Below are 19,481 nucleotides of genomic sequence, written 5' to 3'. Positions count from 1 at the left end.
GCTTTGCGGCACAAAATGCGTCATGTTTGTATTGTGGAGACAGAACCACCTCCCGCCTCTCTACATCAGCAGTCTCCGAACGTGCTGAGCTTTTCTACAAGCCATCAGTGGGTTAACGCCACCAGCTGAAAAGTGCCGGTTGATTTGCATCTGCCGCTCAACTAAAAACGACGGTTCTTCCTACAGAAAAAGAGGTCGAAGGATGTGCAGCTTCAGAGCCAGCCTTTTGGTGCACTGCTAGATTCTTTATCCTCGAGAATTGCATCCTCTGACCTGATTTCATTTCTGTCTCAAAAGCTGGGGGTTCCTTGACGTGAGGGGCACAGACGTGCTCATGGTCGGTTTAGTGAATACACAGTGGCCCATGTTCCCGGTGCTAATTACGGGACATTCTGATGTTGAACATGAACATATCGCTTTTGTAACTCAGTGCTGTATTGCGGTTCCCGTGAAGGGCCGCTGCAAAGTCCTTGCCTGCAAGGTCGGATCCAGACTGGACACTCAACTTTTATAGCCACCACAGCGCGTGTTACGGTTCCCACGTTCAACAGTCAGTAACAATAAACACTGATTGTTCATGCCACACTAAAATAGCCTTGAGGGTCGCTCAAAGCTCAATATGCAGGAGAGGTTCAACGTTAGCTGGTTTGCTAAAAACAACAACGGCAACTGTGATGCAGTGCTAGGTCAAAATGAGCAGATAATCAAGTGGCAAACAAACACCAAACAGAAACAAAAATCCATTACATATTCAGAAGAAGGCATTCATTCGTACTATTTTCAAATCACCATTTCCAACCTGATCGTTATGTAACGTAATACTTGATGCAACTGTCGAACTGTGAATTACAGTGGAGGCATTTCTTGACTTTCTCATTGTACCACAAAGAGCCTTGCCACTTCAGACTGCCCCATTAAGCCACTCAACAACCTGCCATAATGATATAGTCGTTCTGTTCTGCTGGCTTTGATAAGACCACATTTTCAGATCATCGGCTCTGTTTAATGGGTGTTAACATTGCTTAACTGCGGCACTACTCCCAGGCGGAGGAACTGGAATGTCCACTTTTTGCTTTGATGTGATTCACCATCCAATTAGTCACCAGACCATAAATGATAGATTAAACCTCATCTTTCAACGGGGGCCACGGGGGCTACCTGCAGTACCCCCGTACCTTTGGAAAAACAATAAACGGTATCTAGTGATGAAAGTTTTTAGTCTTATTCCTTTCACTGTGCCTTTTGACAACTTAGAGGGAGTATTTAGCAGGTTGAGTTGATCTGAGATGCTCTCTAATTCGGTTTTGAAGTGAATTGTGACTATTTATATCATGGAACAATGTCAGTGATGCTTGATAGACTTAATGGGAGGCACTCAAAGAATTCCCAAGGTGTGAAAACTTTCTAAATTGTTCAAGCCTGACTGGTAGAAGTCTGCAGTGTGTTACAGATATTTTTCCTTTCTTTTTCTTCCTTTCTCTGTTTGCAGAGACGAGGAAGACTACCGACGTCCTTGAAACTCCCTGTCAACTGAAAACACCGAAGATGACGACGAGACCGGTCCCCTTTTACGGATCCGTCTAGTATTAACATGAGTCCTCTGCTTAGAGACTGCAGCTAAAAAAAAAAAATAAAATAAAATAATGAAATAATGTCAAGTGCAGAGGTGGCAGGCAGCTAAGAAAGGGAACCAATGATTCCTGCCATCTTGCTTTGGAATGTAAATTTTACAAGGCGGAATCACACCGACAGAAATGTAATTTTGCAATGCAGCCGAACACATCTGGGTAAAAGGTGCATGCTAATCCCATATGTCAAGGGGACCTGAGGTATGGAGCGAACCTTATGTTTCGACAGGTTTTTCTAGTACACAAAGTCATAACTGCAGCTCAATTATATTTACCAGTCACGACAGCGTGGCTGGTATTGTTCTCACCTTGTGAGTTGGTGTGTGTGTGTGTGTGTGTGTGTGTGTCTGTGTCATCATGGCAGAATGTCTCTCTCTCTCTCTCTCTGTCTGTGCGTATGTCCGTGGGCAGATTTTGTCACCACGATGGCATCGCGGACGTGCGAGATACGTGCGCAGCTGAGATCGAAACGGAGGCCGAGTTCAAAGACGGGCGTGGTCAGACCCGTGACTACTGAGGGCTCATGGGTCGGGACGGGGACTGGCGCGATCCCATCTCAAGATAGTCTCTGGTTGATGGAGCTTTAGGCGAAGAACAGTTGAAACGATGCAAATATGTAGAGACTTATTCTGATAAGGTATCGAGCCATTTACCTAGAGACTGATCTAGATGTTTTTTGTAATATTTATGTATTTTATGACCTGCAGGACTGGTGTGTGCTGTATGTCATAAAATACAATGATGGTTTTTGCCACCGTGCCGTCCTTAGAAAAAAGCCTCTCTCGTTCTGCAACTGCTAGGCATCTACTCGGGCACACTACCCGCGTCCCGTCTTCTATATAACGTCCCATGCACAGTCAATTTTAACGGGCAGATATACACGAGAGAGGAAGTCAGACGGCAGGGCGTAGCTAGAGGTACTCAGCACCTCTTGCTTGATTAATTTCCCTTTTTTCCCGTAATCTGATTACTACCCTCGCTAATTGCCACCTCGCACGAGGCAAAGAGAGGAGCCCCGATTAAATGAGTAATAGACACTTAAGTGTTCTGGGATTGGTTGACTTTCTTAACAATCAGCAAATCATTGCAGAGAGAGTAGGTGTTGATTAGATTTGTTTGTGATGGCAATACATCTGTGTGCATTATGTATGACGCTCTGTGCAGGATATGCAAAGTGCCGGCTCTCATGATTAAAGATATTTAAAGCTGCAGTTTTTAGCGCAGATACAAAAGTGGCCCTCATAGGATTCCCGAGAATTCCTGCTTACTCCGCTGCGTTGCCACATGTAAACATCGTTATTGGGACTGAAAAACCCGGGAAACTCTCACAGATCTCTGATTCTGAGTGAAATAGTTTGTTGCACAGAAACAGCTGGCTTTCAACTGCTGAGACATGTGCTGCGGGAATTCACAGGATCGGGGCACAGCTGGATCCATGCCTTTTTTCCCCGCAAGCACCATTAACAGATATACACGTTGTTTGGCTGAGGAATGCCAGCTTTAAAACAAACCCCAACCCTTATTGTTTTTCATTGCAGACCTACTATATGATAAGTGTGCAACGTGAAGCTGTCGTACGTAGGTAAAATACTGTATCTATAAAAATAATCTCGCATCGGCCCTTGTCTGACGGACATTTTTCGGCACTCCCGCATGATTTTCAGAGTCATGAGGGAGGTTTGAGCTAATATCAAACTGAGGGCTTCTGCAGCAAAGTACAGAATTTCATTATGCTTTCTGACAGTTCACTGATAATCTATCTCACATTTTGATAGATTAAAGCAAAAATGTAAAGGGAAAATTCCATTTAAAACGAGACATTCCGGTTCTGGTGTTTTGGTTTATTCAACCAAGCTTAACATGACTAAGGCTCTTAAGTCTGTCAGATAAGGTTAGATGATAAAAATTAATAATATTAAATCATTTAAATTAATCTGAGATGAATGTGAATCCGGCTATCTTTCCACTCACCATGGCCAGAGGGATGATGGCCTGGATGTCCCGCTGCACCACGGTCAACTCCGTCACAACCTTCTCTGAATCAGGAGGTGGGTTCTGGCCCTTGTAGTCGATGTTCCAGTTGATCCTCCTGGTCACCGAGAGGCTGGTGAAGTTCTCCATCTCGAAATCCAACTGCATCACCTCGACGTTGCCCAGCACATCCCTGTCAGAGCATAAAAAACACACATTAGACAGTCAAAATCAAAGGCCACATATCAGTTACAGCAACACATTCATGAGGAAACGCCGCAGAGTGGAACAAGACATTCTGGCAATGCTTTCATTTCTGGTAACGGAACAGTTAACTGGATAGTTTTTAATTATTAAACACGCCATTTAGTGAGCTGTCAACACACTGCTGTGCAGTTATTTTTAAATTTTCTTTAAGTTACCCCTTGAGCTGAAAAAAAGTAGTATATTCATTAAGGCTTCAACATGTGAAGCACTGAAGCAAAATGCTTTAGAGCAGAGTAGGCACTTGTCATGTGGTGTATTTTTAGTATTAGCTCTCTGTTCAAAGTGTTATTCTACATCTACATATCTGAAAACATGTCTTATTGTGAACAAGAAGCAAGTAAGCTGAGGAATGCACTTTTAACATAGTTTTAAGATTGATTACACTACTCTCGTATCAATAAATCAATGTTCAATAAGCTGTTTAGACAAGCTTTCAGAATAAAAGCCAGCATCTAGCTTTTAGCCTCTGGTGGAGTATAATCGGTGATATGTATTCAGCACAGATCCCATGAGTTATCAGACACATTCACTGATGAAAAGGCCCCATCATAACATTTCATTCAGTCAACTGTAGTCTAAGCCGCTCCTTCGGTCTGATTGGTGGATCTCAGACTCCCTGACAGATACGAGGCAGTCAGCATGGCCGTAGGATCTTTAAAAGGTCACGGTATAGTGTTTACAATGTCATGCTTCACAAGTGGAATGCCGACTTCACTTTTGAAAATTCACCTCTCTTTACTCACGTAAATGTAACTGCTCGATGTGAAAAATAAGCAGCAGCAGCAACAAGTAATGATATTCAGGTTCAATGTCACCACCAAAGCTATAAGGGGACAATCCGCCATATTAGTGGTTTTGGTTCATATAATTTTATTGTCGAGCTATTGTGATAAGTGATTTTGGTCCACACCTTCCTTGATTAGTTAAAGTCGGGGTGGGGAAGCTGAGACTCTGCTAAAGCGAACTACAGCATGATTTATTTTCCCATGCTGCAATTGAATCCTTTAGTGCAGCAAACCCTTCGGAAACTTTATCCGAACACAAAATGTTCCTTCTAGGAACCTGGATTCAGCCCTACTTGAATCTAACTAATGACGCGTCAGTGCTCCAAGTTAATATCTCTTCGTCTCACATTGCAGGATTGAGAACAAATTTACACCCTTCTCGCTCTGCACACGTCCCTCCACTAAAGTCTGTCTGAACCCATGTCTGCTTTCTACTGCCCCTGGCAGTCGCTGTTTCACCTGGAGACGACCATCTTAAACAACATCAACAGCTAAACATATGATTTTCTCGACCCTGTCTCCTAAATTTTATGTTACAACCCAACTAATCTGCAACTAAATCCCACTGGACTGCGTTTATTATCCATATTATGAGCAAATGTATGTACTAAATGTATAAAAACTGGCTTCAAACTAAGCTTGTTCGTTCTTGACCTTAGAAATAGATTGATCACTTATTAGCTTTATTTGCAATATGCTACTTGACTATGCTACTTCATGCAACTTATACTACTTGAAGACTATAATATGTGGTGGAAAGCTCCGCAAAAAGCTAGTAAATGGACCTTGAGTTAAGATTTATTTATTCATTTATTGTTATTATTGTTATTATTATTGTTGTTGTTACTATTGTTACTATCATATGTCATGTTATTATGATTTTTTGATTTTAATTTGAAGTATCTGTAAAACATTCCCTGTCACTGTACCATATTGAAAGCCAATATAAACAATAGTTTTATATGAACATTGGATCAAATGACCACATGTACAGTGTGTGTATGTGTATTGCAGTGATGAAACCAAAGAGAATTAACATCAGCTCTGTGGAGTGTTTCCGCATTTTTCAGCTCATCGTTTTGGCTTTATGGTCCACAGCTTCGCTGTTTTGGGTTCAGTCTCGCTATTCTCATCAGCATCTTCTTCCGCTGCAGCTGCTGCTTTCGTGAAAAAGCTACAGACCTGCCATACTGCTCGGCACCAAACAGCACACAGACGAAATTAGCGACTGGCTGGTGAATATAGTGGAGCATTTAGGAGCTAAACAGCCAAATATTTCCCTCAGGAGCCGGCGGAGGCCAACGTAGAGCCAGAAGGAGACTCAGTATTGGCTTTACATTCATCAGGGCGCCAGAGACTTGCCCATAAATGAAAGCTTAAATTGCTTCATATCCGTGTAAAGAAGTGTAAATAAGCAGCTTTTCACTAACTACTAAATAAGCAACTTCAGTTACGACAGGTAAATTTGTTTTCCTACGATATTCGCTCCAGGCAGTTGCAGCATGACTGAGGCGTTTATGCCTGGATTTAGGCAACGCATGGGCGATGACCTTGGTTGAATACAGAAAAAGTCACACATTCGAAGCACTAAAAGGAACACGCTGACTTTTAAACTGCCTAATCAAAACCACCACCTTTGCCTAACCTTTCCCGAGTTCTTTTATAAGCCCCAACGTAACGACACGTGGGATACAGTACGCGGTTCCGAAGGTCTGTGCTTAGTGTGCCCAGCCTCCCAGTCCCCAGTCCCCCTCCGTGTGACGTCTGTACAGTATAAAAATCTCACACTACTTGCTTTGGAGAACCTCTTTCCGTGAATGCAATCCAGGCAGCAATCACATTTCCCCCCCAAAAAGTATTTGACAAAGCTTAATTAGTCGTAGACAAGTGTATTTTGTAAGGGACCAGATTGGATCGTCTTGTTTAGCAACAGATAAAGCTTCACGTCAGACGTCTCCCCTAACAATTTATTTGTATTTGTACATTATTTTTCCTATATATGCTTCCCTTTATGCACGCGGCTCCTGTTAAGAAACTCTAAAACTGATGAGAAGTGACAGTTTTCTAATGGCATTCCTGCTTACTTTAATGGAGTTGTCATTTGCCGCGAATCAATCAGCGACGGTCTCTGAATGAAAACAGTTTGCAGGTCTTGTCAATAAACAATCACCGCTCCCTAATCACGCTGGCCAGCTTTGTTCTTCTATCTTAAGACCCGAGAGTAGAGCTTTTTGCAAGGAGATTGCACATTTTATTCAGCCCCTCACTTTCAAATAACCGTAATTGCAATGGCTGCAGATTTGCTTCTGACCAATCGATAACTTTTGGTAGGTAACCTGCTCGTTCTGATGGCCGCGCACACGAAAGGTTTGAGCGTTCTCTCCCTCGTGCTTCTCTCTTTGGTGTTTAGATGACTTTGGCTGGGGTATCCATTTTACTCTCACAAACATGCCAGTGATGCAGGGGCGATAACAGCCCTCCCGTTATGAAAATCCTGCTTGTTGGGCTTGTAATCCTCAGGTTCAACAAGCCTAACATGAAACCGTCTCACTGGTGGCGAAGGGGCAAATTAAATCTCTCTCCACGCGTGACGAGAATCATCCCGCCTGAACCTCAACCTTTAGCTGAAAGTGAAGCAGTAGCTGTCTGTCCTTCACACAAGCAGAGACCCGTCCCACCATTCAGTCTGAGGGCCTTTTAATGAAAGCTGGATCAAACTATCTGTAGGAATCCTCCGCCCACAAAAGGCTCCTCTCAGGAACATCGTGATAAGATCTCGGCCTATTTGTTTCGACATCACTCACTGCAAACAAACACCCCCGTCTGTCTGCGACACACTAAAGCTGTCATCAATATGGCCCACTGGAGTGTGTACATGTACAGCCGCTCAGCACAGCGTCGACTGCCATCCTGCTGGAGGGAAGGAAAAATGATGTTCGCAATGCACTGATCTGGGTTAGAGGGCACGCTTTGTTTTTTTTTGTTTTTTTTTGATCAGAGCGAGGAGTAAATTGTAAAAATGTAAGTGAAAGCAGCAGAAAAAAAGCAGAAAAAAACGTACATCTGCTTCACATTTTTTGCAGTTACACTTGACAGTTACGAATTACATTTGGACATATTTTAAATTTAGTTTATTTTCTGGTTTTTGAGAACTGAATCAAAGGAGCAGATTTTAGGAAATATCACATCGCCGGCTCTCGGTACGTGCCCTTATCAGAACCCTTACCGATTCTCTCCTTTAGGTTTTTATCTCTATACATTGCCTGCATGTACACCTCGACTTTACATAATTACAATTTAACCTTCACATTTCCCTTCAGATCTCTCTCCTGCCACTTACCGCATCGTGATGTGACTGTATCAAAGACACTAATATTGTAATATTGAAACTGGTCAGTGTTTTTCCTCTCCGCTGCTCTGGTAGCTGCTGTGTTACAGTATGTCTTATTACTTTTCCTTAGGACATCTCAGTGGGATTACACGGTGACCTTTTCATCTAAATACTAAATTATGTATGTGTTAGTTAATTAATGTCACTCGAGTCCACTTCCTAAGGTTTCAGAGAGAAAAAAAAAAAAGGAAACATTGCTACACGACCACTATTCAAGGAAATGTTTTGGGGAACCTTCCTGTATTCTTTTATCCATTTCCTTCCATTATTAAAATGTGCAATTTAAATCTTTTCGCGTAATTATTCCCTTCAGCTTTTATAGAAACGAATGTAAAAAAAAAAAAAAGAGTACTGATGTGGCATAAACAAAATTCAACATAAAGTCGTTTTTAAAAAGAAGTGGGCACTGAAAACTTGAATGATTGATTTCATACCAGAGGACCAAGGGATGGAAGTAAACATGGCTCAAGAAAGTCCAGTCTTTTTTTCCATTAAGTTAATGATGCGCTATCTGTATAGCACAAAGTATATATTCTAAAAGCTGTAGCTTGGGGCTTTTAAAGAACTCAGGGGGATTTCATTCTTTGATCAGAGGCTGTTTGAACTGATTAACAGGGAGATTTCATTTGGATCAAAGCACTGCGAGGCAGAGCTATGACAGCAGAATAACAGGGGTGGTGAACAGAGGTTTCAGAACAGTCCATGCTTAAGTCTATAGTTCTGCAAAGTCTAGAGCACTCGAGTCTATGAAAAGCATTCGGGGCCAAAGTTGGGGACTTTAAAAAAAAAAAAACACACAGGAATTCAATGTACTATTTCAGTATTTTAGGATATATATTCTATTTGCTTTTTTTCTGAGAGTAAGATCAAAATCAATCCCCTGTGTTAGCTAGCTTAGCTTTGCGTAAAGACTGGAGGCAGCAGGGAACAGAAACAAAGTGACAAACCATGCTGCCCATCACCTCGAACGCTCAAGAACAACGAGCGTGTCATCTCGCCTTTGTTGAATCCGTTCACGAACAGCAACAATTTGTGCTTTTAGAGGGAGCGAAGTGCCGAAACATCCTTTTTGCGATCGACGGCGGGGTGCAGCACGCGGGCCTGTTGTAACAGTGACGTTCCCCTGTTCGGTACCACTGTGTCCGTACAAAGACGCGCACCAAAAACCTATGCTCACCAGCCACAAACACGCCAGACACACTGGAAACAAATAGTTCTAGTATGTAATCACCCCCTGTGTAAGGAAGACAGCTTTAATAGACTTGCTAGGTGTTAGTTTTCACTTCGGACAGAGCCAGGCTAGATGTGTCCCCCTGCTTCCAGTCTTTATGCTAAGCTAGGCTAACCATGGCCCGACTTGAACTCTGTACTTAAGGCCCAGATATTAGATAGGTATTGGTCCTCTCATCTCACTCTTGGAAAGAAAAAAAGAAACAAAAACAGGCACATTTCCCCAGATGTTGAACTATTTCCTTAAAAAGCTAAAGTACCTAAACTAACCGAAAAACAAATGTAGATCAAAAAAGTATTTCAAATAGTTACTGTTACTGTTTGCTGTGCCCCCACGCACTGCACAAGGTTTCCATTTTTTTTTGGGCCCACAAAACTGACCTACAAAATAATATGTACATTGTATGCCATAAAAGACATTTCCTTGTGTGTAGAAATAATTATGTAAACAGAACCCGGAGAACATTTATTAGGCCAAAAAAAAAACACGAACTGAAAAAAGATTATTTGTCAGTCTTTATCCATCCTGTTTAGAAGTCAGTACTGGCAGTTAAAAATGTGCTCTGAGTCTTTTTTCTTGTTTTGTCCCTTGCTTAATGCTGAATTATTCAAAGCACAAAAAAAAGAAGAGTCTTATTAAATGATCTTTTCATTTGTTCTAACTGCTACTATGGTCGTGCCAAAGTATTTTCAAGAGCATTACTCATTTGAAAACCCTTGACCGCAGTCCATAATGCATTGGTTCATGTGGTGTTATCAGCCAGCTGCCGTTAGAATGGGACCGTTCCAGATGGGGGTTTACAGAAAAAAAAAACGCTGAATAATTCCAGCACTGACTAAAGTGTGATCTGATGGAGGGAAAATCCAAGATAAGGAAAGAATAATAAAGACAGGAGATTGATGAAGAGATCAACAATACGCCCCGGCGGAAAACACCGTCACCTCATTTCCTCAGTCTCAGGTAATTTTGAGTAAACAAAAACCAGATGTTCACACAGAACTTGTACTCAGATGTATTCACCACTAGGATGCAAAATGACGCTGGAGTGTGTGTGTTTGTGGTTTTCAGAGGAGAGGGGAGTGTATGTGTGTGTGTGTGTGTGTGTGTGTGTGTGTGTGTGTGGGGGGAGGGGGCTTTAAACAGTGAGCAGTTACTAGTTTGCTACTTAAATCTAGCACAAAAACACATATGAATGAGAATAATTATTGAACTTAGAAAACATATTAGAATTCGCCTTATTACTGCCTTTAATTGGGTAATTAGGGAAAGAATCGTCTTGAGATTTCATATATTTTTGGGCTCATTACTGTAATTTATCTGAGTCTTAAGCTGCTGCACATGGTTTCTTCCTAAAAATGTGAGATGGAAATTTCCAGTCATCCTAAGCTCATCCACTCAAACATCAAACAAGAGAGAAAATAGGATTGGATATACTTCCTTGATAAAAATGAAGAAGAATATATTCAAAAAGAAAGTTACAGGGACTGTAAGTACTGAAAGAGCGATAACACAAACTATTCCCAAAACACACCGCAATCACTGTGAACGTTTAAAATACATGCGACATGAGTTGCAGGTCTATATTATAGTTTCTTTTTGAAGAATTAAAGAAGCAATAGAAAGCCTAAGAATGCCGTCGTATTCATGCAACTAAATTTCTAGGAAATACATTTATTTGGGATATTAAACTCTATGAATATGATTTGAAAGCATAATATTGCATTTGCATGACAATCTATAAGACATTTTCAACACTTGGACTCATTCAGGCTGCAGACTCTGGGGCCGAGAAATTTCGAAAAAAAAAAAAATCCAGCTTGTTCTACCACTGCTCACAGGCAACGAGTCGTCATACTTCAACAACGAAATAGGTCATCGCTGTCAAATTGACTCTTTTGACTGTTCCGAACTCCACTCAAACCCACGTGTTTTTTGGACCGCCACCTCTTTGGTTAAAATATGCTTAAAGCCACTCTCTGCAGGATTTGTTCATTTGTGGCTTTGGGGCCTCGCAGTGGCGGTATCAGAAAGAACATCTGGACCGGCTTTCATTTGGACGGACTCATTTTTCCACAAACAGCCACTTAGAAGAATTTGAAAGATGATTCAATCATATAAAAAAATATATATAATAGTGGCTTTAAGTTGAGGCAACTTTAGATTAGGGAATGATTTTTCTGGCAACGTCAGCTCCCCCCAACAGCAAATAGCTGGAAATGTTTTTTTGGTTTTTTTTTTGCCAGTGACACAAAATAGACTACATCACAAATCAAAACTCTCTGGGGAGTTGTTTTGTTGGATTGTTTTTCTTCAATTTTCTTGAAACTGTGCACCACTTCGGTACAAATAAAGACTTCATGCAGACTTCCAAGCAGCGACCCAAAACACAGTATTGTGAGCCAATTTCACGACAATATATTTCCACAAGAAAAAATCCTATGAGGCATGAGTGCTTTTTATAGAAAAAAGATTTCATGCTCATGTTCAATCAATTTGATGGGACTGAAGCATCAAAACATGAATTCTTCCGTGACTTCACTCTTTATAGCTTTAGATTCCTATTGTTTGGATGTTTGGCTTTAGGTGGTCACAGAATTGACTGGGTTTTTGACAAAAATGCGGCACGACACGCTGTTTCTCCACCCATGCTTGACCCCCTACTGGACATTTCCCACATGGTGACAGGGTGGCAAAGATTACATGACACGGGTCACTAAATATAGCAAGAAAAGCTGCCACCAAGGCGCTAAGAAGTAAACAACAGGGGAATGGTGGACTTCTTTTTCAGGTAAGTCCAATCTCTGTCCTCCCTGTGGTCCCTGTGGTCCTTCTCCTCGACCATGAACACGTCCATAGGGACGCCGATATTTAGACCAGCCTCCCTCCCCGGGCTTCGGCTCTTAATGAGCTGAACTCATCGCATACCGTGATGTTTGGGTTGCAAACTTTTTAGTTGCTTTCCCCCGCTGGAACTAGCCCGGAGGCAGGGCAAACTGCACCCAATGTAAAAAACCGGTGGACGAAATGTCACCGATATGCACCGTGCCAATGTGCAAGGAGCTGTTTAAAAGGGTCAGTTGTCAAATTAAAACAGAATTCAGCTCAACACTCCAGTAGTTTTTTTGTTTTTCTCTATTTTTAGGTTAATCAACCCCCCTGAGTGGAAGAAGAACAAGGGCACAGTAGAAGTGCCTCTATATGATTGCTTCTGAGCCTTCATTTACTGGTCAAGTCATTTTGGCTAACACATGAATCAACTGGATATACGCCATTTATACGACATTAAGTTTTGACATAAGGTTGTGTTTAGTGGGCCCGTTCCTCTCCCGTCAGACACGACAGGATGGTGACTGGGCATTCCTCGACTTTTGAGGAACTAATTACTGCTCTCAGACAAGATATCTCATCTCAAAGGTATGTTAATGCCAGCAGTCGAAACTGTCTACCTCATCTCTCCGTGTAGACTGATTTAAAAGCAGCTGCAGAGAGACTAAGCAGATAACATCTCCATTCATTTAACTTTGTGCTGTAAAGCACGGGGTTGCTTTAGTCACTGCTGTGGGCCAAAGCTGTGTTTTATCTTCCCTTGCTCCCGGGGCACTTACAAAGAATGGTGTATGCATTTAAAAACTGCCTTTAATCAGAGAGCGAGCTGTGAATGTTACACACAGGGAAACCTTTTTAGAGACCTTTTGTCCGTTGTTAAGGAGGCCACATATCACTGTCTTTGTGTAGCACCAGGGCGAGGGCAGGAATCGGCAGCTGCAGCGATTGGTCAGACAGACACAGTGTGTTTAGCGTCGGGGTTGTTGACTTACCCCTGTTTGACTGCTTTGTTCTTGTTCACATCGATGGTGGTAATAGAATGCTTGGCGCCGGACTGCACCTCCCAGTCCACCTTCCACTGGGTGTTCTTTGACTTGGTCTGGAGCAGGTTCACCCCTTTCTTTGCTTTGACCCTGCAGGAAACGGCGAGGGGAAAAAGAACGGGACGAGACAATTTTATTAGAGGCTATGATTTATGTGCGAGGTCGGAGGTGAACGCCCAGTGTGCGCAGCAGACCTCCTCCTTGTATGGCGTCACGGCAAAAGCAATTCCACAGATGAATCAATAACAGAGATGAATGAAGATGACAGTACGAAGATACATGAGTCCAGAAGGCTAGGACTACTTCAGGCCCCAGTGTGCACCCACTGGGCATTTTTACACTGTTATTAACCGCTGCCACCTGAAAGCCTCCAAATTCAGTTCACATGCTTAGTGAAAACATTTACACACGCAACTAATGATGCATTTTAAATTCACATTAACAGCAGATTAAATAACGTTGGGTTTTCTAATGGCACAATATTATGACACTTTGTGCGATTCTGAGGTGAAATCCCCCTTCCTTAACCCTCGGCTCCGCAGGGAGCGCAAAACCGCACCGGTCGGTCAGAGAACAGAAGCCCTGGAGCTGGTGGGGATTCAAATTTTTTGCTCAAGGTCGTTTCAGCAGGGAGGATGTTTAAACCTGAAAACTCGTACTACCTGCTGTCTCCTACTATTTCAGCGGTTCACATTAAATTGCCCAGAACTGGAATGCACTGAGTGGAATATTGTGAACACTGCAATGTTGATGAGATTATGGCTTTAAAATTTTTTCCATAACTATATTCATATGATTCACATTTAGATGTAATTGATATATAATGAAGAACTGTATATTTCATACTGTAAATAAAAATAAAAGAAGTCTCTTACATTTAGAGCTATAACCATTGGTTGATTAAATGGTTATTCAACTGTTGATTAATCCATTAAGTCGCTTTTCAAGCAAATATATTTACAATGACTAACCTGACGAACCTCGGACAGAACAAGCAAAAAATGTTTCTTTATTTTTAAAACTTTTTTCCCCACTGTTTAACATTTCATAGACTTAATGTTCAATCAATCAGTCGGCAAAATAACCCGCATATGAACCGATAATGAAAATAATCATTAGTTGCAGCCCTACATGCATTATCCTTTAACCATCCCGCTCATCATGCATTTATGCATCCCGATCTCCAATAACGCCCCACCCAAACGGGAAGAAATAATAACAGTAAACATAACGCACTTGTGCGTATTAAACAAACCTAAGTACATCCATTGACCTACACGCACGGATGCACCAACCGGAATCTACACATGTAAACACAGGCACACGCTGGACATTCATACATTTATAGTCTCCGTAGGGATTCTGAATGCACAAGAGCGTGCACCCGCACAAATGCATGCCATTGCACGCACGCTCCCAGCACTGTACTGTATGTGCGTGTCTACATGCACATCTGAAAGCCTTGGAACCAAAAAAAAAAAAAAAAAAAAATAGAAAAGAAAAACTGAAAATGAATGCATTAAATAAATGGCTACACAAGGAGTAGAAAGAAAGAGTAGCTATACATTAGTAAGGTACTGAGAAATCTTGAATATCATGCTATTAGGACATTTAGCTATGGTATGGATTTGCTACTCCAATGTGCAGCCAGAGTCCGGCCATAATTTCTTTCTTTTTACTTCTAAATGTTACCATTTTACGCTATCTACTGTGGCCACGGCATCCAGACAGAAGTGGATTTAGACTTGAACCTGAAAAATAATGGGTTAAACCTTGCAGTTGCTCCCGGACGATCAATAATGAAAAGATGTTAAAGGTGTCTGAAAGTTGGCCGGGAGGATTTTCTGGCGAGAAGTGGACATTCCTGGTTCATAACTGCTAAAACCGTCACAGAATACGGATCTTCTGGGCGAAAATGTCTGAGTCCGTGCAATCTGCTTTGATTTCAATGTGCATCTTGATGACAGCACTGGCTGCTCAAATCAGTGACGCATAATTTGAAATTTTCAGTCAGCTGGATAACAAACCAGCTCTGGTAGCCGTCCTCTGTGACTTTACCTAGACATGCTACTAAGGTGTCCACTGACAGAATACAAAACAGCAGAAGGGAAAAGCACCTTCTTTCCAGTTGTTGTGATTCCGATTATTTGATCACAGAGTCTGACTCCTGCACTGATGCATGATGGAGACAAATGGCTCGTCCACAGACATGCAGAGCCAATGGAGATTATTGATCTGATAGTCTCATTTTCATGAAATACAAGACAGAGATGAATTATTAACATGTTTGGCTTTTGTCTGTCTGCTTTGTGCCTTCAAGACAATTCATTCATAACCAGAACCAGACTGGAAGCTAAGTTGCCTCGAAATTGTCCTCACAGACGATAAGAAACTATTTAAAAATCTGTTTGAAACTCTAAATGATAACGATCGGGGGAGTATCGGACATTGCTGTCCAGAAGGTTGCCCCCATGGTTAGGAAAATGTGAGTGCCAGGGGCTTCTCCCCTGCAGGCAAAACTCTGGGGATGTTAATGACTGTGCCTTGTTTATAGACCACTCCATCTCCGGTCTGATTAACGACAGCTCTTTCTGGACAAACTCACCGGAAGCATTATCTAAATCATATTTTCCTCTCAAGTGTCTCATTTACATTTCGGCTGGAGGTTTTGAGGCCCCTGCAACATCTCCCAGATCGTTCCATTTATTTCTGCGACGGATAAAAATTCTGAAGTCCCGCTGGGGTGCCTCCATTTGTTACGCTAACCTGCGCTCAGTGCATTGACCACTCATCCATGATTTGTGAAAGCAACTGACTTTCAGCTGAAACTGCCCCCCCCCCTTCAGCCAGAATAGGCACACGGCTCCAACAGGATCTGTATTTTAATGGCATCACCACCATTCTCAGTTTTGCTGGTAATACTACTTAACGAGTGATTAAAAGAAACCACACGAGGTTATCATATCCATTAATTTATCATTAGTCCCCAAGTCTTTCACTGTTTCAAATGAGTTTAAATGTTGCTTTTCTCTTTCATTAGCTTAATCTACTGTCTACCCAGTTAAAGGGTATGCCTCATCAACAGGTCCACGAAACTGAACAACACAAGAGGTTGTTGTCATTGCCTTCCAAAATGATGGATATGAACCGTTCTCGACCCGACGTGGCTATCAGCCGGATGGCATTGCTTGCCAGAGCCTTCCGACTCCCTTTCAAAACCACTGTCACAAAAAGGGTTCGCCAATTTCTGATCCGCCCCCTTCTGCGGTTAAGTTTAGGTTTCGGCGCAAGAACTACTCGGTTAAGGTTGAAAAAAGATAGTGGTCCCGGTTAAAAGAAACCCGCTCCGACCGCAGCAAACAGGACGCGAGCCGCGTTTGTCTGAACAAATGAGCAACGCTGTCATTTTCCTTGTGGGGACAATCGCAGTTGACATCGTTATCACCCATGGCCTCTCAAATCCCCCGGTAATTAGATATTACTTTATCTGGATAAAGGCAGAGCTTACACAAGGTAACAATATCACATTTTCATTAACTGTTAATACAGTACAGTGCATTCTCCTCTTTTTAAGCAGGGCTGTAGCTACCACTGAGGAAACTGAGATCATGTCCTCAGAATTTTTTAATGGGAATTGAGGTTTTTTTTTTTTTAATTTACACTTCAGAAGGATTAGACACAGTGACTTTGAATATTTTTTTAGAGTCAATGTTCTTAGATTTGATTGTTAAAAAAAATGAACAAGAAAAATAAGTAAAGAGCTTCTCCTTTTGCGGTGCCATGTCTGGTACAAATCCTCCATCCCAAAATGTATTATCACTATTTTACATTTCCATTTTGTTCGACCCCCCCCACAGTTCTCACAGGTTGCAGCTTTTAAAACATTGTTTCTTGTTATTGCAGCTCTTATTGTCTCCTTTCATCAAATCCTCCATTTTTTTCCATTAGGGGAAACACAGTAATTATCTGACACAGCGCCGTCAAGGGGAGATGAAACGGAAATATGTAACGTTTAAGAAATCACCCTGATCAAGCGTGTTTCCTTTGATGTGAGTTGAAAAGGGGAAACGTAATAGCCTCAGACCTGCAGTAAATGAGGTGACCCAGTTGCTACTTGATTACTGTACCTTTTAAAAACACCGATCATAAGTGGCGATAATTACACATTATTGTAGGGCATAGCCGTTTCCAGCGCATTTCCTGGTAAGGATGGGACCCTGACGAGTAATACTTGTATTTGTATTCATTACCTATACACACCCGCAGCTTATAAAAGCCACTACATATTCATCATCATCTTTTGAGTGATCCAGCATATTGTACGGGAACCCATGTTTTTAATCAGACGGCCCTTTTCACACACTCTGGTTCATTTTTTGCTCGGCAAATGAGAGGGGATGAGGCATTACCCATGGGGCCTCCACATGAATCGGGCTCCCCACTGAACAGTGTTAATGCTGATTAATGAAAGAGCATTTCAAATGGAGGAGCTGTACAGCAGTAACCAGCAATAATACAATCCCAAATTCTCAGAACCTGTGTGAGCCCTCCTGCTGCTGCTACACGGGAAAGGTGGAGAGGCAGCGCGAGCCACTTCAGCTAAGACAGAGCTATTACTTACTCAGTCAACGCCGATGCCTTCTGCCATGGCAACACCTATTAGACAGTGAGCTGGCCGATGGACTACTAAACAGGGGAGTTTTTGGCCAACGCATCCCAGGCCAGGTTTCTGAGCTGCCCTGTCCGCTTTCGCTGGAGTCATCAAAATCTTTGTCTCGTGTTGACTCGTAAAATAAGTACTGTTCCATAGCACGAAACGGCAACAACACAGAGGGCAATTGGTGACCGACACCGAAATGACTTCATCGGCTGCAGTGATTTTGTAGCCTACTTTCAAAACCCGTTTTTCGGCCAGTGCAAAGTTTGGAAAAAAACTCACGTAGCTATAAGACCCTTTTAAAACATACCCCATTGGTCCCAAACTTACATTTTTAACTGCTCAGCAAACGCGCTGTGGACATAAAACCGGTTTTATGTAGGTGACACTACACACTGCATATAAATTTACCAAACAAAACCTTAAAGTTCTTCTCTTCATTATTTTGTACGACCTTTCTTCCAATTACAGCTTGCTTGGCAGCTTGCCGTGTCTCCATGGTGTGCTTGTGCCCAAGAGTTTGGATGGCTCTCCGCTGGACGCAGAGGTCTATGTCGCCATGACCCATTTATGACACTTGCTGTCAGTAATCTTGTCAACTGCCGTGCCACACACTGTAATTTAATCTAAATGACTGCTGTTAATAAATAAAATATGCAAACCAGGATTAAATCACATCATAGCTCCCAAGTATTTAATTTTTCCTTAATGGCCCTCATAAAGAATATTTATTGAATACATTTGAAGCAAACGTCCCTACAGGCAGGGGAGTCACGAAACTGGAATTTTTCCACAGCATAATGACAATGACTGTAAAACTGCATTTTGAGACTGTAATCACTTTAAATATCGCCAGTGAGATATAAGATTCTAATTGTCTAATACCACATACGTGTAGTGTATAGGATGACTCTGATGAATGTCCATTAGAAAAAGGGCCACCTGACAAACTTAGCACACATCGGACGCATTGTACAGACAGGGGATAAAGTGAGGGTATATTAGCCAGGATGTGCCAATTCAAGGATTAAATGTGATAAATGAGCTACTTTTCTAAAGAGTTGAGGTGCGTGGATGCTGAGAAATAGGACAGGAGCGAATCCCGACACGTGGGGATGTAGGTCGTCTGGAGTTGACATGTTTAAAGACATTGTTGGCGTGTAGGCCTACATAGAAAACAATAGGGGTGTGTACTGTGTGTTTCCCCTACGTTATGTTGGGTACTACTTGTTTCCAAAGGGAAACAAGTAGTGACGGCACGCCACTCACTGCTCCAAATAGAATCCAACGTATTCAAATGTGAGAATATGGATATCTTTAAAAGTTAGAGATCAAAAAACAAGCCTGGCCAGGCCGGCTCAAGTGTTTAGCACAGCACAGGTTGCAGTGAGTGTGCAGGTCATGTGCCAACGGCCTTGTATCCAGCAGCGGTTTGAGAACATGCTGAGTACAAATTCGTTATGAGTAAACTTCCAGGCCTCTGGCTACCTGGCCAGCTGGAACCAACCTTGTGATTAGTGGATGACCCATACACCCGCTGAGCCGCAGCGTCACCAAACTGGAAACTAACCCGTTAAGTGTAGGTTTCCTCGGTAAGTACGTTTTCTTCCGTGCTCTTCTGCAAGGCCTTTAATCTAACTCGTTCTTTCTAAAAACGTCAATAACCACTTACTAATTTCCCC

General features: G+C 42.1%; 1 protein-coding gene across 3 annotated transcripts in view; it reads right to left on the bottom strand.

Moving 5' to 3' along the window:
• Positions 1–19,481, bottom strand: part of tmem132e (transmembrane protein 132E) — a 352,924-nt gene that overhangs the window by 48,827 nt on the left and 284,616 nt on the right. For all 3 annotated transcript variants that reach the window (XM_040151520.1, XM_040151519.1, XM_040151518.1), the window contains 2 exons: positions 13,092–13,232; positions 3,600–3,792 (listed from right to left, as the gene is read on the bottom strand). In XM_040151520.1, the coding sequence (XP_040007454.1) occupies positions 3,600–3,792; positions 13,092–13,232 (334 nt within the window). The remainder of the gene's footprint in view (positions 1–3,599; positions 3,793–13,091; positions 13,233–19,481) is intronic.

Source organism: Xiphias gladius, chromosome 17 (genome assembly GCF_016859285.1).
Source record: "Xiphias gladius isolate SHS-SW01 ecotype Sanya breed wild chromosome 17, ASM1685928v1, whole genome shotgun sequence".
NCBI lineage: Eukaryota > Metazoa > Chordata > Actinopteri > Istiophoriformes > Xiphiidae > Xiphias > Xiphias gladius.
The sequence above is the reverse complement of the archived record's forward strand: the minus strand, read 5'-3'. Positions and strand labels throughout refer to the sequence as shown.